The sequence below is a fragment of the Prunus persica genome, chromosome G4 (assembly GCF_000346465.2).
Source record: "Prunus persica cultivar Lovell chromosome G4, Prunus_persica_NCBIv2, whole genome shotgun sequence".
NCBI classification, from domain to species: Eukaryota; Viridiplantae; Streptophyta; class Magnoliopsida; order Rosales; family Rosaceae; genus Prunus; species Prunus persica.
In genome coordinates, this window is record NC_034012.1 from 20,237,954 (window position 1) to 20,264,598 (window position 26,645).

Below are 26,645 nucleotides of genomic sequence, written 5' to 3' on the forward strand. Positions count from 1 at the left end.
TAGTCCCCCGACGGGGACAGGGACGGGGACGGGGATTCCCCGAAACCTAATAAACGGGGATGGGTTCGGGGACGGGGGCGGGGATGGAGAGCGGGGATAGGGATGGTATTGTCATACCCGGCTCCTACCCGACCCGTTGCCATCCCTAGAATGAAGAGACAGAAAGACCAAAAAGCAAGTGTTAAAAGAAAATTGAGCTAATCCTCTCCTCCTTCTACCTTTTTTCCCTTCTATTTCGAGCTCTCAAGTCTCAACATCTTTTTATTATTTTCCTACACTTTCTCATATGTAAAAAAAAATTTAAAAATAAATATAATTCCACCTCTCTCTCTCTCTCTCTATCTCTCTCTCGCTCTCTCCCTCCCTCTTCTCTCTCTCTCTGGAGTTAAAGCTGTTTCTCTCTCTTCTGCAACTCATAATCAAAATCAGATCATACTCACCTGGATTTTCTCACCTTTTCCCTCACTTTTTCACCTAGATTCTCTCTCACACTGACTCGAGTCAGTAAGTCTGTGACTCACCAAGTCACCGATTCCGTAATTCTCGGAAACACTAAACTCTCGCCTCATTTCTCTCTTGGTTTCATTTACACTGGACGAAGCTTGTGGACTTCACTCGAAGACTCCAAGCCTTTGATTTCTGTACAGTTCGGCAGCTGAAGCTGAGCAAATTGGAGTTGAAGAATAGTGGCTACGATGGTAGATGTAAGTGTCGGTGGAGATTTGGGGCTGTTTGGGAGCGAGGATATGGGGTTCGACTTGGAGACTGAGTTGAGAATCGTTCAATGGCAGTGTTTGGTTTTGAGAGTGAATGAGTCCCGGATTGGGGTTTAGAATTTAGAGTTGTTTAGGGCTTTTGAGGAGAGGAAGAAATGTCGCGGACTGATAGGATGCCTTCCGATCTTAGCAGGACCGGGCCGGTCGAAAGAGACATCGAGCAGGTATTGTTCTACGAATTGTTTTCGATTCTTTTGCGGTTTCAGTTGGATCATCTGCAGTTTTAATGGATTAGCTGAAATTTTGAATTCGTAGTGTATAATAATTTGCTTAAACGAATTTGAAGATATCATTAACCTCAAGTTGAGTGGTTTGTTTTGTGGTATGGGATGCTATTTTGGTGGTGATGATGATGCTGTTTCGGGTTTTCTTCAATGTGATCAAGTTGCATTGTGTTGTTTTTAGCATGAAATAAATTGTTGAAGGAGGTTGTAACTTATGGCATTTGTAGCGACTGTAACTCATGGAATTTGTAGAGCGCATTTAGTTTTAGTAATGGACTTGAGTAATTGCTTACATTGATATTTGGGTTGTTGTTCAAATGGGGATGACAGACAGTTGACTATTGGGTTTATCTGTTTCAGTGTTTCCTGTTTTTAAACATAGTTCACAGTTGGCTAATCAGGCAATGCCTGGTTTCTTTTTCTTCTGGTCATGTTATTGGTATTTTCATTTTACTGCCTTTTGAGATATGGATTGGGGGTTGGGTTTGGTTGCTCTAAGCTCAGCAATGACAGACTGTAGTTTACTTTATGAGTCTATCAATGGGGTTGCGGTTACCTTGTACATAAAAGAATGCAAAACACCAATTAAATTGGTCATCAATCTGAGTAAGTCTTGGTCAGCTATCTGTTGCTGTAATCTTTTCTATGGTGTTCACTGTTTTATCACAGACAACGAATTTTCTCTATATAGTGGTATACAAATATGGGAAGGTCAGGGAACTGAAACTGGATCAGCAGCAGTATTTGTTCCTTGCAAATGATGATGGCTGATGCACATAATTTGGAAACACATGAAGGATGTTTGAAGTGGTTTCAGTATAATTGTATCCATTCAAAAGGTACTGGTTAGTGACCATGGGATACCAAAGCAAAAAATAAAATAAAAGAACCAAAAACAAAAAACAGAAAAGAAGAAGAAGCAGATGAAGAAGAAAGGGGGGTTACTGGAATAGGATCTTTCTTTGATGATAATCTGTGGCAATAATTGAATGATGATGAAAACGAATTAATTTTTTTTAGATTTGGAGAATCAGAACGTTCTCCCTCATCTGAATCCTCCCTTGTCGATATGTTACTCTTCCCAAAGAGTGAATTGTCGGGAGTGGTTACTGTCATCTTTAGTTAATTCAATTTGATTATCTATCGATTAAATTTAGTATGGCCTAACCATGACATTACCTGGTCCCATGATTATTACGCTATATAAGATTATGGGTTTCTGGAAAATATTAAAATATGGTGAAACTCAATATGAAGTCTTAAAAGGAATCGTAATACTAGAACTCATTTTGAATTCTTGCTCCTCCATATTTATGCATTTTTTCCTTAAAATATCTATTTGCTCGTCATATTTTATATAGCTAGGTGATTAATGCTTATGCAATTTACTTATCGTTTCCTGTACTTCTCTATAGTTCTTCTTCTTAGTATTTTCTTCCCGTATGCAAATGTGCTGAATATGCTTAACTTAGATTCTTGATTGTCCTTTACTACAGGCTATTACTGCTCTGAAGAAGGGGGCATACTTGCTCAAGTATGGAAGAAGGGGGAAGCCTAAGTTTTGTCCCTTCCGTCTTTCCAATGTAAGTTTGGTCCTGAATTTCCTGATTTACTATTGTAATATGGTATGTGTGTCTGCCTTTCTTCATATCTATATTGTTCTTTTCTTTTCCTTGCAACAGTATCATATGCATCCTTTTCTCCCCCATTTGAATGTTTTTCCTTTCTGATAATCAGTTCATTTGAAACTAGATTTCTTCTCTGCCCCACACCCCCAAAAGGTATGAGAATGGGTTGGTTTTGGGACCCAGGAGCCCACCTCAAACCCATACATAATTATGGGATCTTAAGTTCTTAGCCCAACCTTGTCCCAAATCAAAGACAACCTTAACAGACGGAGTGTGGAATAATGTGGTCTGTCTTGTATGCGTGACACCATGCATTGGAAATAAAAATCTCCTTAAAAGGATAAATCCAAAACTATACATTAGAGCACAAAGGAACTGATGATCAGAGATTCTAGCTCTGTAAATAGGTTATGTCTCATTGTTGAAACCTCTTTCTGCATATCGGTGGGCGTTATAGTATTCTTTTCTTCCGCAACTCTGTTTATCTCTCAGAAATGCAGAGCCATATAACCTTTACGCACCTCAATAGTACTTTTACTCACCCAGAAAGGGTCTCATTGTAAGGAATTGGATAATAAAAACAATAAAATTTCTGCAAGTAGGTTTATTGACAGCTAAAGCATTGTTGGTTTTAGCTGTATGCAACAATGCTTTTAGCTGTATTCATTGTTTCCAAAAGTAGTCATACAGAGTTCTAAACACTCAATATCCATATGAGATAATAGTATTGTAATTTGTGACAACTCAAATGCCAAGTAACAAATTGAGAAAGTTAAAGTTATAGTAGCTTTAGTGCCATCTTTGAACAGAGGAAGATTTAACTACATTAACATCTATTCAGCAACAAATAAATTAGGCTGAATCAGATAGTATTAAAGTAATTAGCTACCCCTATGCTGGTTCCTCCGCAACCCTTTCATTGGATCCCTTTATTATCAACAGTCTTATATGATATTTATTCATGGGCATGTAACTGTGGTTAAAAGTTGTGCACTCTTTAATACAGTAGTTTCATGACCCATCTTTGCATTCTTGCTTTCAGGATGAATCAGTTCTAATATGGTTCTCTGGGAAAGAGGAAAAGCACCTTAAGCTAAGCCACGTGTCCAGAATTATTACTGGGCAACGCACCGTAAGTGTCTCACTGTTAAGATATCTGTATATCTGTACTTCACATGTTTGTTAATATATTAATGAATATTAACAATGTGGTTCCATGGCTACATAATGTGATGATTTTTGTGATTGAAAGATGGTTGCAACCCTGAAAAGGTTGCTAGTATTTTGATCGATTACTTGTAAATTTTGTTTTCACAAGAATTAGAGTACATATTAGCCATTATTTTTGTCCAAACCTTGCATAAGCTGATTTGGAGTTGGATAGAATCAGTTACATCTGTTTTAACCTCAGCCTGGCACCTTATTTAGGCTACTCTTTTTAGATAAGTTCTGTGTGTAATGGGCCCCAGTTAGTTGTCCTACTTGCCAACTTCTTGCTCCTTTAGTGCACCAATGCATTAATCAGGATGCAGTTGTGCTGATACCAATTGCTTGACCAGTGATTCCCATTGTTCTTGAAGCTTATAGCTTACATTATAGCATACTTTGCACTTTGAAGAATGAGGTACAAGTTTACCTGTTTTTCTTTTTTCAATCTTTTGTCTCTCGATCATACCATTCTGGATCGTAGGAAGCCTTGAATTTCGCTGCTCATATGCCATTTCTTGCTCTTTCTCCTTAAATTTGTTGGTGTTCTAACAATGGTTCCTTTGTAATTTTTTTTTTGAAGTACTGTTATTTTGTGATACGTGTAAAACTCGTGCTTTCTCATTATCTCTATCGCATCTCAGTGATTATGCCTGCATATGTTTTTTCCCATGATTGATTTTTGGTTGCATTTTATTTAAACCAGATGCTTCATGTGTTTATACATCTGCAGTGACTTGATGTTAAGTTTTGCTTAAAATAGAAAGATAATTGATGCTAAGTCAGAAGTTTTCTGTTTTGTACTGATCAAACGTGGTCTCCCATTCTTCCAGCCAATCTTTCAAAGGTATCCACGCCTTGAGAAGGAGTATCAGTCATTTTCTTTAATATATAATGACAGATCACTAGATTTGGTAAGATTTATTCTACTTATATCCAGGTCTTCGTATAATAGCTTCTATTCTATTGTCAAATTAGAAAGCTTTTACTATTGTTTTCTTAAATTTAGTGATCTGTTTCTTCTGTAGATTTGTAAGGATAAAGATGAAGCTGATGTATGGTTTAGTGGTTTAAAAGCATTGATATCCCGCAGCCATCATCGAAAATGGAGAACAGAGTCAAGGAGTGATGGAATTCCATCTGAAGCCAATAGTCCTAGAACATACACGCGTAGAAGTTCTCCTCTTAATTCTCCATTTGGTAGTAATGATAGCTTGCAGAAGGTATGGTTTCTTGTTCCTTTGTGTACTTTTCTTCACTTATGCTGAAAATTGAATTAAATCCTTTGTCTTTTGTTCAATTCAGGATAGTGCGGATCACCTTCGCCTTCATAGTCCATATGAAAGTCCTCCTAAAAATGGTCTGGATAAGGCACTATCAGATGTTATACTGTATGCTGTTCCTCCCAAGGGTTTCTTCCCTTCAGATTCAGCCAGTGGTTCAGTACATTCTGTGTCATCTGGTGGCTCAGATAGCGTACATGGGCAGATGAAGGCAATGGCAATGGATGCTTTTAGAGTTAGTCTATCCAGTGCTGTTAGCTCATCAAGCCAAGGATCTGGACATGATGATGGTGATGCCTTGGGGGATGTTTTCATGTGGGGAGAAGGCACAGGAGATGGTGTTGTGGGTGGTGGTTCTCATAGAGTTGGAAGTAGTAATGGTGCAAAAATGGATTCTTTGTTGCCCAAAGCCTTAGAATCTGCAGTTGTACTTGATGTCCAAAACATCGCCTGTGGTGGACGACATGCTGCTTTAGTGACTAAGCAAGGGGAGATTTTCTCTTGGGGAGAGGAATCTGGAGGCAGGCTTGGGCATGGTGTTGATGTTGACGTTTTGCATCCAAAGCTCATTGATGCACTTAGTAATATGAACATTGATCTTGTTGCTTGTGGTGAGTACCATACTTGTGCTGTTACCCTTTCTGGTGATCTGTACACATGGGGTGATGGAACTTACAATTTTGGTCTACTTGGACATGGAAATGAAGTGAGTCACTGGGTGCCCAAAAAGGTGAATGGACCTTTGGAGGGTATACATGTCTCATCAATATCTTGTGGACCCTGGCACACAGCTGTTGTAACCTCGGCTGGGCAATTGTTTACTTTTGGTGATGGTACTTTTGGTGTTCTAGGCCATGGAGATCGAAAAAGTGTTTCAATTCCCCGGGAAGTGGAAAACTTAAAGGGCCTTCGCACTGTGCGAGCAGCTTGTGGTGTTTGGCATACTGCTGCCGTTGTAGAAGTCATGGTTGGGAACTCAAGTTCCAGTAACTGTTCTTTAGGAAAGTTGTTCACTTGGGGAGATGGTGATAAGGGTAGGCTTGGGCATGGTGACAAGGAAGCAAAACTTGTGCCTACCTGTGTTGCTGCTCTTGTAGAACCCAACTTTTGTCGAGTTGCTTGTGGACATAGTATGACAGTTGCACTTACAACGTCTGGTCATGTCTACACAATGGGCAGTCCTGTTTATGGTCAGTTAGGAAATCCTCAAGCTGATGGAAAGCTCCCCACTCGAGTTGAGGGAAAGCTCTCGAAGAGTCGTGTGGATGAGATTGCTTGTGGTGCCTATCATGTTGCAGTTTTAACTTCAAGAACTGAAGTTTATACTTGGGGAAAAGGAGCAAATGGTCGTTTAGGTCATGGGAATATAGATGATCGGAGTTCCCCAACATTGGTTGAAGCTCTGAAAGATAAACAAGTCAAAAGTATTGCTTGTGGTGCTAATTTTACTGCAGCTATCTGCCTTCATAAATGGGTTTCAGGAGTTGATCAGTCAATGTGTTCGGGTTGCCGCCTTCCATTTAACTTTAAAAGAAAGCGCCATAATTGTTATAACTGTGGGCTTGTGTTTTGTCATTCGTGCAGCAGTAAGAAGTCACTTAAGGCTTCTATGGCACCAAACCCCAACAAACCTTATCGTGTCTGTGATAACTGCTTTAATAAACTGAGAAAAGCTGCTGAAACTGATACTTCATCACAAACTTCTATGAGCAGAAGAGGAAGTATCAATCAGGGGTCAAATGAGCTTCTTGATAAAGATGATAAATTGGATTCCAGATCTCGTGTGCAACTTGCCAGATTTTCTTCTATGGAATCTCTGAAGCATGTGGAAACCCGTTCTTCAAAGAAAAATAAGAAACTAGAATTTAACAGCAGTCGAGTCTCACCTGTTCCAAATGGAGGTTCACAGTGGGGAGCTCTCAATATTTCTAAATCTTTTAATCCAGTATTTGGGTCATCGAAGAAGTTTTTCTCAGCTTCTGTCCCTGGATCAAGAATTGTTTCTCGAGCTACATCCCCAATTTCGAGGCGCCCCAGCCCACCTCGTTCTACAACACCAACTCCAACTCTGGGTGGACTTACATCACCAAAGATTGTTGTAGATGATGCTAAAAGGACAAATGAAAGCCTTAGCCAGGAGGTTATCAAACTGAGATCACAGGTACCCGCTACTTTTCATTTTGTTTTGCACAACTAGAGCATAGGTGCGCAGCACTCTAGTAAGCCAGCTGCTTGTGAAAATTGAGCTTGTTTACTTGATTGTCTTTTTCTCCTTTCACCAATTTTTATTCATGAAATAAACATTTGTCTATGGAACTCTGTACCACTTAATTTCAACTTAACATATTTCATTTTGGATAGAAATGCTATACATTTAAACATCCAGTATTTGAAATGTGTCCAGATGAGTATGTGGATTACTATAGGCAAGCATGCCTTTTAAATATTTCATCATTGGTCTGATGCTTAAAATTCTCAAGTAAATGCCTCTCAACTGTATGAAAGGCTACTTAAACTTTTAAATGATGCATAACAGTGAAGGAAGAGATTGGTAAACATCCTTTTATCTCCAAATCGGTAGCAACAATTCCAGCATAAAGTGGTTAGTTTGGTGTTGTGGTTTACAGTAAATGTGTTATATGACTGTCACATATGGACTAACATAGGACCACGTAGGTTAAGAGTTTCTTTCAGATCCGTCATGGGTCAGTTATGTTCTTTTGGGTTTGACATTATGCAAACCAAATTTCGCACTGATTCCTAACCAATTTTTTATGACGATAGTTATTTTCTCAGGTCTGAGTTGATAGGGATTTTAAAATACTTTAAACAGGCTGAAATGGTTTTTGGTTGACTTGCTTGTTCCATCTAAACTTAATGTATTTGTAGTTGGATTGGCCTGGATTTTTAGGGCATCCGCCTATGATCTATCTTTGGTGAACGATTAGGCAAGTGCTTATTGATAGGGTACATGGCGAAGCATAAAGTAAGTGGTTTAGGAAGTAAATTAGTCAGCTATTTTGGCTTGCAAGAAAGTCTCTCCAACTTTTTGAATTTATGATAGTAACTATGTACAGTGCAATAGTAGATACCAAAATCCCCCTCCCCTCCCAACAAAAGAAATTGTTTCTTGACGTGAAGATGAAATATGCCTTTTGATCAAATGAGTGCCAAATATAATTTAATAAGCGATGGAATTTCAAAAAAATCAAGATGGCAACTAGCCATAATTTTTCTGGATAAAAATTCATCAACAGGTAATTGAATTTGAATTTTGTTATTTTCAAATTAGAGGCAGACAATGATGCATAAGTTTTTGTGCTTAAGTGACTAAGCAATTAACAATAAGAAAAAGAAAGAGCAAAAGTTAGAAAGTGAAACAATCATGTTAGTTTTTCAAATAGAAAAATGATTGTTTTCTTAGATAAGATAAGAAACACAGCAAGAGAGAAAACAAAGGAAAGAGAAAAATTAAGCAATTGAAATAATCATGTTAGTTTTTCAGTTTGTAGCAACATGACTGTTTTCTTAAATAATTGATTTTATGATTCTACTTTGATCTAAGAAGTGGTGTTGTGCTGTCCGTACCCTTCATATTCATTATCTAGGACCCAACATTCATATTAGGTGTGTTCAGTTTTGTCTTTGTGCAATATGTCTGACTAGTTTTTATTTCTTAGGTTGAAAGTCTTACTCGAAAAGCCCAACTACAAGAGGTTGAGCTGGAAAGAACAACTAAGCAGCTGAAGGAAGCAATAGCAATTGCGGGTGCAGAGACTGGAAAATGCAAAGCAGCAAAGGAAGTGATCCAGTCACTTACCGCCCAAGTAAGATAAATGTTTACGTGTGTTGGTAAAATAGTTATTGAAATTCACCAACCATTGTGTCAAATGTAGCCTGTTAGTTAGATTGACAAATAATTGTTATTTTCCAACCATTGTGTCAAATGTAGTCTGTTAGTTAGATTGATAAATAATTGTTCTTGATAAAAATATGGTTGAATTCTAGCTAGAGTTCTTTTTTTACCAGAAATAGTAAAGAAATGGACCTCAGTTTGATTTATGGTTTTCATTTGACATGTAGTGGCGGCTTGGTTAGTATCTCTGCTAGATTTTCAAGTTGTTCTACTCACGTCATAACAAATGTGTTTTACATGTTAAACCACATGGGATGATGTTTCATTGTCACCTGTAAATTATCTACTGTTCGATGTAATTTTCCTGAGTCAGTTCTGGAGATCCATTAAGCGGTCAGACCGTTGTAATAAAGCTTACTGTGTATTTTCACTTATGCTCTGGTTGGCCTAGTCTTGCTGATGGTTCATTTTGTATTTCGTATATGGTGACCAGTTGAAGGACATGGCTGAAAGGCTGCCTGTTGGAGCAGTGCGGAATATTAAATCACCTTCTCTTGCTTCTTCCTTGGGTTCGGATCCTTCCAATGAAGTTTCTTGTGCTTCAACTGACCGATTGAATGGTCAAGTAACATGCCAAGAACCAGACTCCAATGGATCAAATAGCCAGTTGCTTTCTAACGGGTCCAGCACCACCGGTACCCGCAGTTCAGGTCACAACAAACAAGTCCATCCCGATGTAGCAACTAGAAACGGGAACAGAATTAAAGAAAACGAATCTCGTCATGAATCTGAATGGGTTGAGCAAGATGAGCCTGGTGTATATATTACACTGACTTCCCTACCAGGAGGTGCAAAGGATCTCAAGCGAGTCCGCTTCAGGTATACTGTACTTACCTACATAACTATATATGTGCATGCATCTGGTTGGATTTTTCTTTTCGATGGGAGTGCATATATACAAGGATAATGTTTTCATACGTGCGTCAGACTGGCACGTATGAATTTGGGTTACACTTTCAGGCAAGAAATATTTTGCAACATTAAATCGTCTAGCACAAAAACATTTCCATCTGTATATATGTGTATGTTTAAATATTGAGAGATTGAGTCTTTTAGATCCATTATATAAATTTACCATAAAATCTGTATACTCTAGTATTCAACTCTATATCAATGTTGAATGCAGTCGGAAGCGATTTAGTGAGAAACAAGCAGAAGATTGGTGGGCAGAGAACCGGGCAAGAGTGCATGAACAATACAATGTGCGCATGGTAGACAAGTCTAGTGTAGGCGTCGGGAGTGAGGACTTGGCTCGCTGATATGTGAAACAGTCATTTGTACATGAAATGATCTTTTTTCAGATTCAAGCTTGGGTTGCTAAGGTCTTACTGGTTATTTAGCATTGGCTTTTATTCTTATAAAGGATTGAGAGAAGCAAGGCTTGGTATAGGAGAGAGAATTTAGATGGGTTTGATTGCCTTTTTTTTTTTTATACCATTTTTCCTTAATCTCAAATTTTTTTTTTTCACCTTGAGTTTGTATTCCATTTTTTCCCTATGTTCCTTGTGTGGGGGTTTGAGGGTGAGAAATGTAAATTCCTGTTAGGCTGCTGACTTTTGTGGAAAGCAGCCGCCATGTAAATTCCATAAGCGAGTGCATCTACAGATTTGTTTCTTTCGTTTCGGCAATGGTTTATGAATGTGTTCAGGTAATGATATAAGCAGCTGTAACTTGTAATGTACGTCGAAAGGCAATGGTTTTTATTTCTTGATATAAATGATACTGGGGAAGGGGGGTTTAATGAGTAAGTAACCACTTGAGCTATAAGTTTTTTGATTACTATATGTCGAAAGACAAATCTTGATTAATCTGATATCTCCAACATGAAAATTTGAGCAAATCTCTTTCATCCTCCATGGTCAGTCCTAATTAATAAGATGACGTCCCAACTAAAGGAACAAATAGTCATGGTGCACTAGTTGCAAGGATGGAACCAGGAATTCTTCAACGGTAGGTTAGCTAAAGTTATTAGTTTATATTCTAACGCTCAAATTTTTTATATTTATTTACAATTTCTATCATTTTTCTAGAAATAAAGGCATATTAAATCATATAAACCATGCACATAGGGTGACACTATAGTGGAAAAGTGGGCCAAAATCTACCCCCACTCTCCAAATGCACTCGAGTTCATGTAGGAGACGATCTTAAGGCAACCTAATATAATACTCCCCCTCCCTAGCGAATAACAAAACTAAATAATATAAGCCACGCTCGTTCATAGTTCAACTGACTAAAGTTATCAGCCTTCAAATCCAATTTTGATACACATCATTTGATAGCTCCATTAGGGATGCTCTTAAGTGAGCAAACAAATTAAATATAAAATGATTATATAAGCCTATAGGTTGAGTAGACAATGGGTTATTAGGCTACATTTTGGTGGACTACTAATCTTTTATAGAGTGAAATCACATTAAAATATTAATATAAAACTGTTGTAACTATGAATAATGTCTCAAATAGACATAATGATGAAGGTGTTATGCGCTAATTATGTGGTGGTAGTGGAGGTGGTGAAAGAGGCAGTGGTGGAGGTGGTGGTTGTGGGGATGGCGATTGTGGAGGTGGAGGTGGAGATGGCGGAGATGGAAGAGAAGGAGGTGATGGTTGTGGTGGTAGTGATGGATGAGGATGTGGTGGTGATGGTGGTGGCAGCGGAGGTGGTGAAGGTGGTAGTGGTGGTGATGAAGGCGGAGGTGGAGGTTGTCGTAATGGTGGTAGTGGGGATGGCGGTTGTGAAGGTGGAGGTGGTGTTAGTGGTGGAGGCAGAGGAGGAGGAGGTGGTGGTGGTGGAGGATGTGGGGCTGGTAGTGGCAGTAGTGGCGGTGGTGGTGGAGGTGGTAGAGTTGGATGTGGAGGTGGAGGTGGTGGTGGTGTCATTTTAAAAAATTAATGATGGTATTCTGGGAACTTAAAAAATTCATTAAAGGCTTATCTCTCCTTTTTTTGAAAGTAGCTTTAAAAAGCAACCCAAAGCCTTCTTTTAAAAGTTGCTATCAAAATGCCACTTTTAAAATAATCGAGATATTTTATTTTTACCAAACACCTTAAACTGCTTAACTTTAAAGTAAAGTAGGATTTTGGCCACACAAAAAAAAAAAAAAAAGCAATTCCAAACAGGGCCTTAAACTTTATGTTAAAAGGAGTTTTAACTCATTAGTTTGTGGTAAGAATAACTCCTTATAAGTACTACTTGCCTTCATTTATATTTGATAAGTCTCTTTGGTTCTTATTTTTTAGATAGTGATGGGTTATTTTCTTGTTTATTGTTTCTTATTGATTGGTTGATTGACTAATAAATATTCTAGTTTTTTTTTATAATTTCTTTGTCAATTAAGTCTTGCAAAAGCTGTCAATTTTTTTATAAATTTAAATATTTGGTTTGTTGTGTTTTTGCTCATTACATTTTATGTTCCTAGCTCCGTAATCACATGCAAGAGGAGAGTTGTTAAGAACATTTATTAATATGCACGAGCCTTTGTGTTCTAGTCATGCGTCATAAAATATCATTTTATATTCATGGCGTCGTTCTAATCATATGCAAGAGGAGAGTATTTATCCATTTTTGTTCCACTCTCGCGTTAGGCAATATCATTTTATGTTCCTCATTCTGTCCTAACTATATGCAAGAGGAGAAAAGTGTTGAATCAGATAATTAAGAAAATAGAAAGTCTCATATAATAAATGGCTCCACTCATAATAACATCTTCTTGTAGAAAACCCCACACCTACTAAACAAGTGGTTAAGTTGGGGACAATATCGATGTTGCTAGTAGTGGGCCAATGATCCGTCCCTCTTAAATCTTAACATGGTATCAAAGCGGGCCGGTTGACTAGGCGTGATTAAACCCAAATGAAACAAACTCAAATCAAAACAAACACCCCCCAAATTGAATCAAAATCAAACTGACCCCAAATTTTATATAAATAAAAAAATGAATAAAAAAAGCGACTGATGTGGAATTAGTTGCACTTGTAGCCCACTAAAAAGTTTGTCCCTCTAAAATCTTAGGAGAGTGTATTCAATTGCGATTTTAATAGATTGTAATTACAGGATTTTAATGTAATGGATTTCAGCAGGATTTGTGCAACTCATGTACTTTGTGACAAATAGCAGAACAACTTCATATATATATAAGGGTTAATCGTTTTATTAGTTCCTGAATTTAGACCCGATTTGCATTTGAGTACCTCAATTTCAAAAATGGTTATCGTGGTCTTTTAACTTTAGTTTCATTGGGACAAATGGTCCTGCCGTAAATTTTGTTAACTTTTCTGTTAAATGCAGGGACAAAATGATATTTTTGTATCAAAATTGATTAAAATATGAATACAAATTAGAAAAACAAAAAAAATTAAAATTAAACTCTCTCTCTCTCTCCCCCTCTATCCTGATTCCTACTCCCCCCAAACTTTATTATTCTTTGTTTTTGGTTGGTTTTTTATTTGATTTTCTTTTATTGTTATTTTAAAGATATGATTTTTTTATTCATTTTTTTAGTTTTAATATAAAAATACCATTTTGCCCCTGCATTTAACAGAAAAAGTTAACAAAATTGATTGCAGGACTATTTGTCCATACAAAACTAAAGTTAGAGGACCACGGGAACCATTTTGAAAATTGAGGTACTCAAATGCAAATCGAATCCAAATTCAGAGACTAATAAAACGATTAACCCTATATATAAAAAAGCAACGAAAATAATTCTACAATCTCTTCTAAATAGTTTTATCCTTAGTTGTAGCAAGCAACTCGCGGCTTAAGTGATTAAGAACATTCATCAATGCATTCGAGGTTTTGTGTCAAGTTTACTCTCTATTAATTTCGGTCCATAATTGTTACTTTGTGAGCCCTATCAAGCCAACTCGCTCTAACTCATGTACTTTAATTCTTTTAGGTGTACCTAACGCCACATGACTAGTTGGAGTTGATTGCAACCTTGAATAAATTGCTTGTCTTTGATCACAAAAACTGAAACTACATGAACAAATAAAGTAAGAACTCGATCGTGAAAACTGCTTTCTCCTTTGGAGTCTTTGTTCTGGTGCCATTAGGAGTGGGCGCGGTCCCGTTCGGTCCGGTTCTCACCTCAAATCGGAACCGAAATTGATACTATTTAACTGGTCCAGCTCGGTCCGATTTAGGCAAAAAAATTTCAAAAACCGACCGGTTCGGTTCTGACTGGTTTCGGTTTTGAACCAGATTATTAATTTATTATTAATTTATTTATTTATTTTTAAATATAATAAATAACTTATTTTTTTGGCTTAAAAATTAACAAATAATTCAATTCATACATTTAGAAATTTTTTGAAGTTGAACTTGGAAAAATAGTTATTATAAAATGTAAAATATGGCATTAGATTTTAAAATTTTGTAAAAATAAAAATATATATATGACCGGTCCAGTTCGGTCTGGTGCCGTGTAAAATCGAAACCGGAATCGGTTCGGTCCGATTCCAGTTCGGTTTGTTGACTTTTTTGGTCAACCGATTTTTTTTCCGGTTTTGTTTCATTGATTCGGTTTGGTATTCCGGTTTTCCGGTCCCGATGTCCACCCCTAGGTGCCATGCCCTTATCTAACTTCATTTGTAGATGACGCTCACATATGATGGATATACCCTTTCATTTATCAATTCATACAAGTTGGACGCTTGCCTCTCTTGTGTTCAGTCTATATAAAAGGTACTTCTAGAAAGTTTTGAGTTGGCTTATTAGCAGAGAAACTCTCAAATCTAAATTCTAACCACTTCCAAGCCTTTTCAATCCACCAGGACAAAACTTACTAGTCTCTCAAGTCCCCACGCCACATCACTCTCACGCCTACTCTTTATAGCAGTACAAGCTTCCTGCCAAAATGACCGTATATAATTTGAGAGAGAAGAAGAAGAAGAAGAAGAAATACAAGGGTAAGCGTCGAATAGGTCTCATCAAGTCGTCCTACTTCCATCCCAAGTGTGGAATTAACCTTTGTTGTAGTCATGTCCTACATGACCCGTCTGTTCATCAACTTCACCCCCCGTCAACCACGCAAAAGACATATTTGAGCAAAGAATATATAGACACAAGAGGGTTGACAGATGCTAGTTGTGAATGAAGAGAGACAAGAATTGCCACCAAGGTTCTGCTTCTCCTGTCGTTTAACATAAATGGGACGTCAATGTAATTCTGAGATGAGGCTTGACTGGCACTGTCACTATCAGGCCATGTTTGGCTAGAAAAATAACACCATATATCTTCCAAATTTTCATGAAGAATTATCAACACGGCAACAACTATGAGTACTTTGGCGTTGTAGACTTTAAATTAAGTGGGTCAAGCCGCCTCTTAAGACCCAATGAGGTCTTCTGTTTGGGTTTTAATAGCAATAATTTGCATTGTGTGGTGGTTGTTTTATGAACCTAATATTGCATCTCATGTAGACCAATACGAATTTGAATTTCCTGTCTTCGACATTGTCATAACCGCAAATCAAACTTTTGAACGGCTTAAATTGAAATTTTATCCAGTAATGATAGACTTGTCTAAAAATAACATTGTTCGTGATATACCCACTGACATCATCCACTTGGTCCTCCTCCGCTCGTTGCGTCTTAGCTCCAACAAATTCTTATGTGGGGGTGTAACTAATAACATACATTGAATTTGGAAATATCTTCAAATGATTATAATGGATGTAGGAATTAATTTAGAAACTTATTTGAAATTAAATATTAAATTCAACATTAACGTGTTAGTAACATTTTAGTTTATTTAATAAATTTTTGTTGTTGTTTTCCTTCTCTAAATTATACTACTAGTAATCTATTTTGTTATAGTTTTAATGAATAACAGTGTACATTCTAATTATGTTGAAATTTTTTTTGATAATCTATTTATTTTTTGTTTTATGAAAAGCATTTTTTTTAAATGAACCTATTTTTTCTTTAAATAATGTACCTATTTTTTTCTCTAAATAATGTTCCTATTTTTTTCTCTAAATAATGTACCCTTTTTTCTCTGTTAAAGTATCTATTATTTGTTTTATGAAAAATAATTTTTTAAAAATAAACCTAATTTCTCTCTCCAAATAATGTACCTATTTTTGCCCCTAATAATGTACCTAGTAAAACAATGTACGTATTTTTTTAAACGAACCTATTTTTCCTCTCCAAATATTGTACCTATACACATTTATAGGTATATTGTAAAATAATATACTTATGGGTAAATAATGTATCTATATTTTCTATAAATTATTAACCTATTTTCAATTTATGAAAAATGAAAAATGTAAAATGTGTACCTGTCTTTGATTTGATCACTGAAAGACAAAATGTAATATTTCCAGATATGTGAGTATATGAAAATATTTGGTTGTTGCTAAAATTAATGAAAATATTATGGTGATTGGACCTACATGATAAAGTGGCGTGGCTTGACCAAGACTTCAGATAAGGGATGAAGACTCGAGTCACAATCATGGGCCAAGGCTGCTCACTACTAAAAAGTGAGGAAATAATGCAGGCACTGTGCTTTTTCATGTTTTGATAACGTGTAATAGTATTTTATGTACTTTTTTTTATTTTATTTTATAAGTAATTTATAATTTTATTTGTTTATTTTTGTATTTGATTTATAAGTAGTCTTTTAATTTATATTCTTAATTCATAGGTAATACGATTAATCACTAAGTTTTTTTCGTTGCTAATAATAACATTATTATTTACCTATATGTCAGGCACATAATTTCATGTGGATGCTTGTCTGATCGATTGGTATAATATGTAGGTCTTTACTTTTGACTGATTAAATTATATTTTATCCATATATTAGGTAAATATTATCAAGGAAAGAATTCAAAATTTAAATTATGAAATTCAATTATAAGGAAATAATGCATTAAATTTAGATTTTTAATGTGTTTTCTTTATTTACCTGAAAGGATAAAATTTACACAACAAAAAAGTAATAAATATCAAATGACCTATATCTAAAACCAAAAATAAATTGACACCAAACAACAAAAATGGACTATTTACTTCAGAATCTAATATGATGTACCAAACGAGCCCAAAGAATATAGTAAAATGTAATTGTGTACCGGTCTTTGATTTTATCACTGAAAGACAAAATGTAATATTTCCAAATATGTTAGTACGTGAAAATATTTGGTTGTTGCTAAAATTGATGACAATATTATGGTGATTGGACCTACATGATAGTGGCGTGGCTTGACCAAGACTTAAGATAAGTGATGAAGACTCGAGTCACAATCTCATGGCCCAAGGCTGCTCACTACTAAAAAAAGGCCACATTATCCGATGATGCTATGGAATATGTCATAGGTTGTAAAACGGCAAGGGATGCTTGGTTGAATTTAATTGACAGATATGCCTCAGTTTCTAGAGCACGAGTTAATCAACTCAAGACTGAATCAGTTTCTAGAGCACGAGTTAATCAACCTAGAAATTTTTTAGCGGAGGTGCAAAATTGATTAAGTATGAAAAATGGTTTTTCGGAATAATCATTTTTTCAAGATAATTTTTGGCGGCTTTTATTCCTTACACATCAAATAAAAAAACTTGATTTTATGGGATTTTAGTATGAAGTATATATTGACTTAATGAGCCATTATTTTTAGCCTAAATCGTATTTTGCACTAAAACCGATTTTTCATAGTTTGATTTGGTAGGAATTTGATTTTCTAGTATTTTTATTTGAATCCAAATGGGGGGTACTTCCTTATTTACATTGTAAACTTAAGTACATGGAGTAATATAAAAATAAATTAAAGTAAAAGGACAAAGACATTTACTTAATGTTCACCCGTTTTCGTGTTTAACTCCTGATGTGGAAGGGCGAAGTTCCCCACTGGCTTGGAGACCACTTGTTGGTCGACAAGTCAGCTTTCTTTGGTGTGCGAGCGTGCCACTGCTAGCAATGTAAATTCTAGCAGACTTATTTTTAGAGTGGATAACTTGCGCCTCAAGTTACTGACTTCTAAAACAAACGATTGTGAATTTGGGTGAGGAATATCTCCCAAGTAAGTTCTTTTCTTGCCTCAGACTGGTGAGGACTTTCACAATTTATCTCAGTATCAAAATGGTTGTTCTGGCCAGAATAGATAATAATAAAGTACTGTTTCAGGCAGAACTGCCTTTTACAAAATTAAGAAGGGAGAAATCAACTCTAGAAAGGCAAAAAGATGGCTGGAATCCCATTTCTGCCTGGGTAGAAACTTCTGATCCGGGCTGGACTGGGTATGTCTATGCTGGACTGTACTGTCAACAACTTTAGCTACTTGGCTTCAGCTGTAAATCGATACCAAAGTTCAATTTTGGCAGAGCTTCAATCTACTTCAAGCCTTGGGAGACTTTTCGAGGGGGCAGAACTGCGACTTCTTCAGTTTGAAGGGACAGAAGTGGCTATTCTCGAGGATTTAGCAAGCTGGAACTATGCTATAAAATTTGTTGAGGTTTTCATATTTGTGAAAACTCAAGCTGTGTTTATCTTGGCTTTTGCTGAACCAAATTTGTAACGAGAGGGATCTCGCTTTCAGAGGACTTATTTTCTAAGTCTGAACTTTGGAATTCTGATCTAGAGCTGTTTTCCTGTTTGTGTTTTTTTTTGATTGATTGATGAATTGAGTGTCCCTTGTCCCTTTGCCCTCTTTCGCTTTTATAAGAGATCTTCCTAAGGAGTTTTATTTTTAATCCTAAACAATGGGCGGCAAAAAGATCTCTTATAATGTAAAGTAAGTAGGTTTTTTTTATCAATCAAGGCAGATAGGCTCTGAGCAGTCATCTCCTAAAAAACAGTCCCTTCCCTGGTTTCCTGGGTGGCAGCTCTTTAATTCAACCAACGCCACCGTCTGTGTGGCTTTTCATGGCGGTTTCGGCTCTTTTTCTTCTGTATTTTCTGAGTGGTTCCCTGTTTCCCGTTCTAATTTAGGAAGCGTGATCCGTGAGTTTCTTGGGAGATGGTGCACTGATTTGGAGCAAGATCTTGAATACAGATGGGTTTTTGATCTTTGATTGGCAGTGTTTCAGAGACGTCCCTCTCTCATTAAACCTTAGTTGGAAATGCTGACTTTTCCAACATTGAGGCAATCACGTGGGTGTGTCTTTGATCCATTGGGTTTGAATCTATCGGAAATCACGGGCTGACCTTTGGAGCCCACTTCGAAAGTTTCCACATCTGGGCTTTCTTTGGGCCGAGGCCTCATTTCCAACACTCTTGGTGTGAAGCCCAATATGTCTGGATCTTATTTTCGTTTTTCTCAAGTCTCTGGGCTGGGTAGGTAATTTTATTATGGGCTTGTGTCTTGGTCTTGGGTGTGCCGAATTTGGGCCCAAACAATGCCCCCTTAAGTCTGAATCGTTTTGGAACGGTTTCAGACTTAAAGTTTGGCCATTTAATTCGCGCGCCAGTTTCTTCCGTGTTTTCGCCCACGTCTGCCACGTTTGCCTGCTACGAACTAGAGTTCGTGGGAAAAACGGCTAGTTATTAGCTAGTTACTAGCTAATAATCATCAGGTGCCGTCCCATCTTCTTCTTCCCACGTTTTCGAGCCCCTCTTTTAAAAGGATTTCAAATTCCTAGCTTCTGAAAAAAAAGAAACCCTAAACCTTCCGACTCTTGCTCCTGCGAGTTTTTCTTCGAGATTTCCATAGCTTTCTTCAGACCTCTCTTTCTTCTGCTTCTTCCTTTGAATCAGAGATGTCTTCCCCTAGGTCCCGCGCTCAGTCTTCTTCCGCTCCAGTTCCTCCCGATTATATTACTGGGAGCGGGATTGATGTTCACGCGATAGAAATCAGGAGCAAGCTTCATCCCTTTGCCCAGAAGAATCTGGATGAGAATGTTCTTCATCTGTTCGAGAATACCCTAGTGTTAGGGCCTCATTGGTTTGGTCCTGTTCCAGCCGAGATGGTAGAATTGCTAAAAAAGGATGCTGAGGCTCCTTTGTGTTTTGAGAGCTCTTCTGCCCTGGCTTCTTATTCTTGGGTTAGCAAGAATTTGAGCCGATCCTTTCCGTCCAGCGAGGTGAGGAATAGTCCGGTCAAATGGGCAGACTGGATAGATAGACTTCTCCCGAGATATGGGGGTCACTGGAGAAAAGCCGGGATTTATGATGCCATTCTTCTGTCCAAACAGTCGATTAATAGAGATGAGAATCTGCTTGCTGCTGCCTTGTGCTTCTGGAATTCTGCCAGCAATACATTTGACTTCCGCGTGGGTCCTATGGCGCCAACCTTGCTGGATATGGCTCAGATTTTTGGGTTCAAGCCCCATGGTAGGCCTGTTGATGCCGTTGGAGATTATCACAGGCGAAGGAATCAAGAGAAAGTGGCCGCTCCTTTTACTATCCCTCCAGCCGTGATTAACCAGAACTGCTCTTTCTCTAACTATCTGAAGAAATTCAGTGCTGAGAAGGACAAGGACCAGCAACACATGTTGTTCCTTCTGTACTGGCTGAATCGGTTCATTCTCCCCAATCGGTCTTCTGCAGTTCTGCTAGAGTATCGACACCTGGCAGAAGCACTCCATAATCATACTGATGTGGGTCTAGGGCCCACAGTTCTTGCTCACCTTTTCAAGAATCTGCACACTGCCACCCTGGAGAACCCATTGAACCTGTCAGCCCCTGGTGCATTCTGGATAATCCAGATCTGGCTGCAGGTCTATTTTCCAGAACTAAGGTTCCTAGACATAGTTCTGCCTGAAGATCAAGTGCTGGCTCTTCCTCTGATGTCGGCAGAAGTGCCCAAGCGTTCTATTGAGGAGTATTTGATGCTCTTCAGACATTGTACAAAGAGGTCGGCAGCTCAGTGGCAAGTGGTGATCAGGAGGACCTATCCTTGGTTCCAGACCGGATTTCGGTTGTTTGAAAAAGAGCCAGAAGATGAAGCTGCCAGAACAGATTTCAGGAGGAAATTTCTGAGCATTACTCTGCCCAGAGATCTACCCCATGGTGGGGGCAAGCCTCCGAACTATCATTTGGGGGCAGAAGTCTACCATCCCAACTTCTGCGCAAGGCAGCTTGGTTGCCCCCAACTCATTCCGCTGAAATCATATCGGAGTTGTAACCGGGCCTCTTCTTGGAGGGATGCAGATGATCTGGAGGTGCATAAGGATGCCCGGTGCGCTGTGAACAAAATTAATAACAGCACGGACGCCCTCTATCCCTCGTGGGAGCTGAATTCCTGCAGTTCTGCTGACTTTGACGCATGGTGGAAAGCCAGATTCCAAAGTCTGCCTGCTTCAGTCACTGCCCTTAAGGTGCTGTTCGACGGTTGGGAAAATTGGGTCGTTTTTGCGGATGGGGATGCCAAGACGCATATGATCCAGACTATCAAGGATGTCAATGCGCAAATCATAGAAGGTAGATTTCTGATTCTGTCTGGGATTCGTTCTGTCCTGATGATCGATTTCTAATGTCTATTCTGCCTGTATCAGATCCTTCTTTGACCAGCGTAGGTGGGCAGTATGTTCATGCTGGAGAAGTGATTGGTAAGTCCTTTCTTTTAATTTTATTCTGTCTTATCCTGCTGGATTGGTCTCTAATGTCTAATGCCTTGGTGCAGTCTCTTCTGTTATCGCTGCCGGGGACTTGGAGCTCCCTTCTGCAGATGAAGGAGATGAGGTCCAGACAGAACAAACACCTACCGAGGCCGCTCTTTCTGGCAGAAGAAAAAGGAAAGGACCTGCCCCTCCTTCGGATAATACCACGCGGCCTGGCATTTCAGGTGAGCTCGTGACGCCCCAATCATTCTCTTTAAATTTATTCTGTCTTGCCTTCTTTTCCCTAATACTGCTTTTTGTTCTGTGCAGCTGGAAGTCCTTCCCCTCCTCCTACCAAGTTGAAAAAACTTAGAAAGAGGAGTGAGGAGGAGTATGTCGCCGCGGAAGAGACGGCAGCAGTTCCCACCACCACCTCCGGGACGGATGAAGAGCTGCGAGAGGCTTTTGAGGAGGTGGAGCAGGAAAAAGAATTGGAAGAGCTGGAAGAAGCGCCCCAGGAAAAAACGGCGGTGATGGAAGGAGAGGTAAGTTTTATTTCTGTGATTTGCATCAGTTCCCTTCTTGCCCTGTTTCTTCCGTTCTGACCCTTGTTTTTGTAGGAGGAGATCCCTGCTGAGGTGATTGCAGAGAGCATTGCCTTGGCGCAGAAACAACAAGGGGGTCCAAGGGCTGAGCTGACTAGCTCAGAACTAGCCTTATTTGAGGATGCCGAGGCAGAGCATTCTACTGCCGCTCCAGCGGCTGAGGATCAGGCGGAGCGGTCTGTATCAGAGCCTGTGAATCAGGCAGAACTGTCTGTTATAGCTCCGGAGGCTGAAATGGAAACAGCCGCCGCTGTCCCTGTGGCTTTGGTAACTTTTCTTTCATCTCCGTCCACATTTTTCTGTAATTCTGCCTTGCTCTTTATTTTTAACTGTTGTAGTCTTTTCAGGTAGAAGTGCCTAAAACTGCTGGCGTCCTGGCAGCGGTGATCAGTCCCTTGAAGCCTCCTATCGTCGCTGTAAGTTTTCATAATTTTTGGGCCTTTATTTTCCGCTTTCTGCCTGGTCTTAACATATGCTTTCTTCTCGCAGATGCCCATTCACTCCTTCCCAGGGTCATCTGCCACGGCTTCTTTTGCTGATCCAGAACTTGCAGAGTTTGAAGCCATGGATCTGGATGCCCAATTGGACAGGCTGGAGAAACTCAGCTCTCCTCTAGGCAAGGCAAAATCTAGGGCAGTGGAGGAGGCCATGGAGAGGTTGAAAATCTGGCAGTCCAATGAGGTGGAATTTGATCAAGACAATGAGGCCTTAAATCAGCTGATGAAGGACCTCGACCTGCTTTACAGACAGAACATGGCTCCAAAACCTATCCTTGAGATGGGCCTAAGCTTGGCCAGAGACGTGCTCAATCTGCATGATCGCTATGAGGATCTTAGGCCTACTTTCAAGACTTCTGAATTCTGCAAGGCCACTCATGAAGCCAACCTGGCTGATTTTGCAAAGCAGAAAGCAGAACTGGATCAAATGGTGGCCGGATACAAGGAGGCCAGGGCTACTGCGGACAAGCTGGAAAAACAGATTGAAGAGCTTCAAAAACAACTGGCAGAATGCAGGGAGGTGCAGAGCAGGCTTGGGGCTGGACTGAGTTCTAAAACTAAGGCCACTTTCCTTGTGCAAAGCATGGTTGCAGCTTCCAGGCCAGCTTTGGAGATTGCAGAGGCTTCAATTCACCAGGGGGTGCTGCTCCAGAAAGAGCTTTCTGTCAAGAAAGCGAACCTGCAAGAGACTCTTAGAAAACTAGGATTTTAGCTTCTTCTTTCCTTTTATTGTTCGAATAATTTGCCGCAAAGGTGGCTATTTTTATATAAGCTTTCAAAGCATTTTACTGCTTTCTGTTTATTCTTGATGCAACAACCGGACACGGCTTTGAAAGTAAAAATAGAACAGCTTTTAAAGCAAAAAAAAAAATCTAAACAAGATTCTTTTCAAGAAACAAAAAGGGTCAATCTTGTTCCTCTCCTATCCCGGGATCTGTTTGTACAGCCTGCGAATCCCACATGGTTGGATAGAACTTCTTTAACCATTTACCATTGATTGGGGCAAAGTGAACAACTCCATCTCGGTCCTGCAACCTATATGCCCCCATTCCGAGGATTTGGTTAATTATAAAAGGGCCTTCCCATGTAGGTGACCATTTCCCATACCCAGCTATGTGTGCTCCAAGGGGCAGAATTGCCTTCCAGACTATCTCTCCCTCTTCAAAACTCTTGTTTTTGACTCTTTTGTTGTAGGCTCTCGACACAGCCTGTTTTCCTGCTAAGAGTTTGTTGAGGGTGTCAATTCTGCTTGCATCCAATCCTTCCAATTCCAGTAACATGGCTTGAGAGTAATCCTCCCCAGTGAGACCATGCTGGTGAGCAATTCTAAGAGACTGGACTGCTATCTCCATGGGAAGAATTGCATCGTGGCCGTAGGTTAGAGCATAGGGGGTCATGCCAGTTGCTTCTCTCTTCGAAGTTCTGTATGCCCATAAAGTTTCTGACAACTTCTCATGCCATTGCTTTGGATTTTTCTCTAGCATCTTTCTAATGATATTGATAATCACCTTGTTACTTGATTCTGCCTGTCCATTAGCTTGAGCATAGTAAGGAGTAGATTGAAGCAGTTTGAACTTGAATGTTTCTGCCATATCTAGCATGTCCCTAGATATGAAAGAAGAACCCCTATCGGTTGTGATTGATTCTGGAATGCCAAACCTTTGTATGATCTGTTCTTCTATGAAGGTGATGATCTCTTGAGATGTTGTGGTTTTTACTGGCTTGGCTTCTACCCACTTGGTGAAATAATCTGTGGCAACGATGATGAAACAGTGCTGCTGGTTGCTGGCTGGATAGATTTTGCCAATGAGATCCATTGCCCATCCCCTGAAAGGCCATGGTTTTACTACTGGATTCATGGGAACCGAAGGAGCCTGCTGGATTGGGCCGTGCCTTTGACAGGCTTCACATCCTTTGGAATAGTCGATGCAATCCTTCATCATGGTTGGCCAGAAGTAGCCATACCTTCTGATTAACCAGCACATCTTTCTTCCCCCTTGGTGAGCTCCACAGACCCCCTCATGGGTTTCTCCCATGACTTTCATGTATTCTGTCTTCCCGAGGCACCTTAATAGTACCTCATCCTTACTTTTTCGGACCAAATCTTCATTCCACATGAGGTAGTTTGTAGCCATGATTCTGACTCTTTTCTCAGAGGGCAGAGTGGGATATCGTAAGTAAGTCATGATAGGCTCCCTCCAATCATCTTCAGTGATCAAGGCAGAATTGACTTCTATCTCCATTCCTCTCGTCAAAACAGATGGTAGACTTTTCCTTCCTATCTTGATGATCCTTTGGACGCAGTCTTCGGGCATTTGTATGCCTGATGCCACCTGAGCCAGTTCATTGGCTGCAATGTTAGCAGATTTCTAGCTGCTACTAGATATACAGCCAGAGAGGGATTCAGACACTTATATTCTCCAGCAATCTGTTTTAGGACAAGCATGGAATCTCCCAAGATTTCCACGGACTGGACTCCTAATTCTACCAACATCTTGAGCCCTATAATCAAAGCCTCATATTCGGCCCTGTTGTTGGTGCATTGGAAATCTAGCTGGAAAGAATAGCAATGCCTGACCCCTAATGGTTCTTCCAGAACAATCCCTGCTCCTGAAGCCTTGTCTGTCTTCGATCCATCAAAATATAATTTCCAAGGTGTGAGATGAATCGAGTAGATTGGATTGTTAAGGCAAACATGAGCTCTAGTTAACAGATCTGCATTTGCTATGTCCAAAGAATCCATGTTTTCAATTTCCTCTCCCGGGTGATCTGCCAAAAAGTCTGCCACAGCTTGCCCTTTGACAGCTTTCTGGGGGACATACCTGAGGGTGAATTCTGTCAAAGCCAAAGTCCATTTCCCAATTCTGCCCCTCAGCATTGGTCTTGTTAGCATGTATTTGATTAAGTCGGTTTTGGCAATGATGTAGATAGTATGTGGCAGCATGTAGTGCCTGAGCTTCACAGCAGTGAAATATAAGGCTAGGCAAAGCCTTTCTATTGCGGAATACCTTCTTTCCACTTCTGTCAATGTTCTGCTTAGATAGTAGACTGCCTGTTCTTTTCCTTCTTTGCTATCTTGAACTAGCAGACTTCCAATGGATACTTCTGATGCAGATACATAAAGTTTGAGGGGTCTGCCCCTTTTTAGTGGGGACAGAACTGGTGGATTTGAGAGGTAATGCTTTATTTCCTGGAAAGCCTGTTGGTGCTGTTCTTCCCATTTGAATGTCTGTTCCTGCTTCAGTCTCAACAGGGAGGAAAAAGGTTGGATTTTTCCTGCAGAATTGGATATGAATCTCCTTAGGAAATTGATTTTTCCTAAGAGACTCTGAAGTTCCTTCTTGTTCCGAGGTGGTAGAGCTTCTATGATGGATTTTGCTTTATTTCTGTCAACCTCTATACCTCTCTGGTGGACCAAGAATCCTAAGAAATTCCCTGCCTGGACTCCAAAAACACATTTTTTGGGGTTCATTTTTAGCTTGTGCTGCCTCATTCTCAGGAATGCCTTTTTCAGACTTGCTACGTGACTTCCTTCCTCAGGGGATTTAATCACCACGTCATCTATGTATACTTCCAAAGAATGTCCTATCAAATCATGAAAGATAGAATTCATTGCCCTTTGGTAGGTAGCTCCCGCATTTCTCAAACCGAAAGGCATTACAGTATACTCGAAAGCACCTATATGTCCTGGACACATAAAGGCTGTCTTGTGGATGTCCTGTTCTGCCATCATAATCTGGTTATAACCTGCATTGCCGTCCATGAAAGATAGCATCTGGTTATGAGCGGCTCCATCCACTAGCATGTCTGCCATTGGCATAGGATATTCGTCTTTAGGAGATGCCTCATTGAGATTCCTGTAATCTACGCAGATTCTAACTGCCCCTGTTTTTCTTTTGAGAACAGGTACAATATTTGCTAACCAATCGGCATAGACGGCTGGCCTGATGAATCCTGCCTTGAGCAACCTTTCTATCTCTTCTTTGACCTTTAGTTCTGTGTCCATAGACATTCTTCTTCTGGC

At 39.3% G+C, this 26,645-nt stretch overlaps 2 protein-coding genes across 2 annotated transcripts; one reads left to right on the top strand and one right to left on the bottom strand.

Annotated features, from left to right (window-relative positions):
* Positions 220–10,710, top strand: LOC18780614 (E3 ubiquitin-protein ligase HERC2). Its single transcript, XM_007213654.2, has 9 exons — positions 220–940; positions 2,497–2,583; positions 3,671–3,760; positions 4,668–4,748; positions 4,863–5,057; positions 5,140–7,278; positions 8,798–8,944; positions 9,467–9,852; positions 10,160–10,710. The coding sequence occupies exons 1-9, from the start codon at positions 872–874 to the stop codon at positions 10,290–10,292; spliced, it is 3,327 nt and encodes a 1,108-aa protein (XP_007213716.2). The 5' UTR covers positions 220–871; the 3' UTR covers positions 10,293–10,710.
* Positions 23,527–24,564, bottom strand: LOC109948696 (protein NYNRIN-like). Its single transcript, XM_020562395.1, has one exon. The coding sequence runs from the start codon at positions 24,562–24,564 to the stop codon at positions 23,527–23,529; it is 1,038 nt and encodes a 345-aa protein (XP_020417984.1).

Bases quoted from the DNA above. Each gene is read 5' to 3' on its own strand.
- LOC18780614 (XM_007213654.2), top strand. From the start codon at position 872: ATGTCGCGGACTGATAGGATGCCTTCCGATCTTAGCAGGACCGGGCCG. The intron at 941-2,496 runs GTATTGTTCTAC...CCTTTACTACAG, and splicing joins TCGAAAGAGACATCGAGCAG to GCTATTACTGCTCTGAAGAA. The intron at 2,584-3,670 runs GTAAGTTTGGTC...TCTTGCTTTCAG, and splicing joins GTCCCTTCCGTCTTTCCAAT to GATGAATCAGTTCTAATATG.
- LOC109948696 (XM_020562395.1), bottom strand. From the start codon at position 24,564: ATGATGAAGGATTGCATCGACTATTCCAAAGGATGTGAAGCCTGTCAA.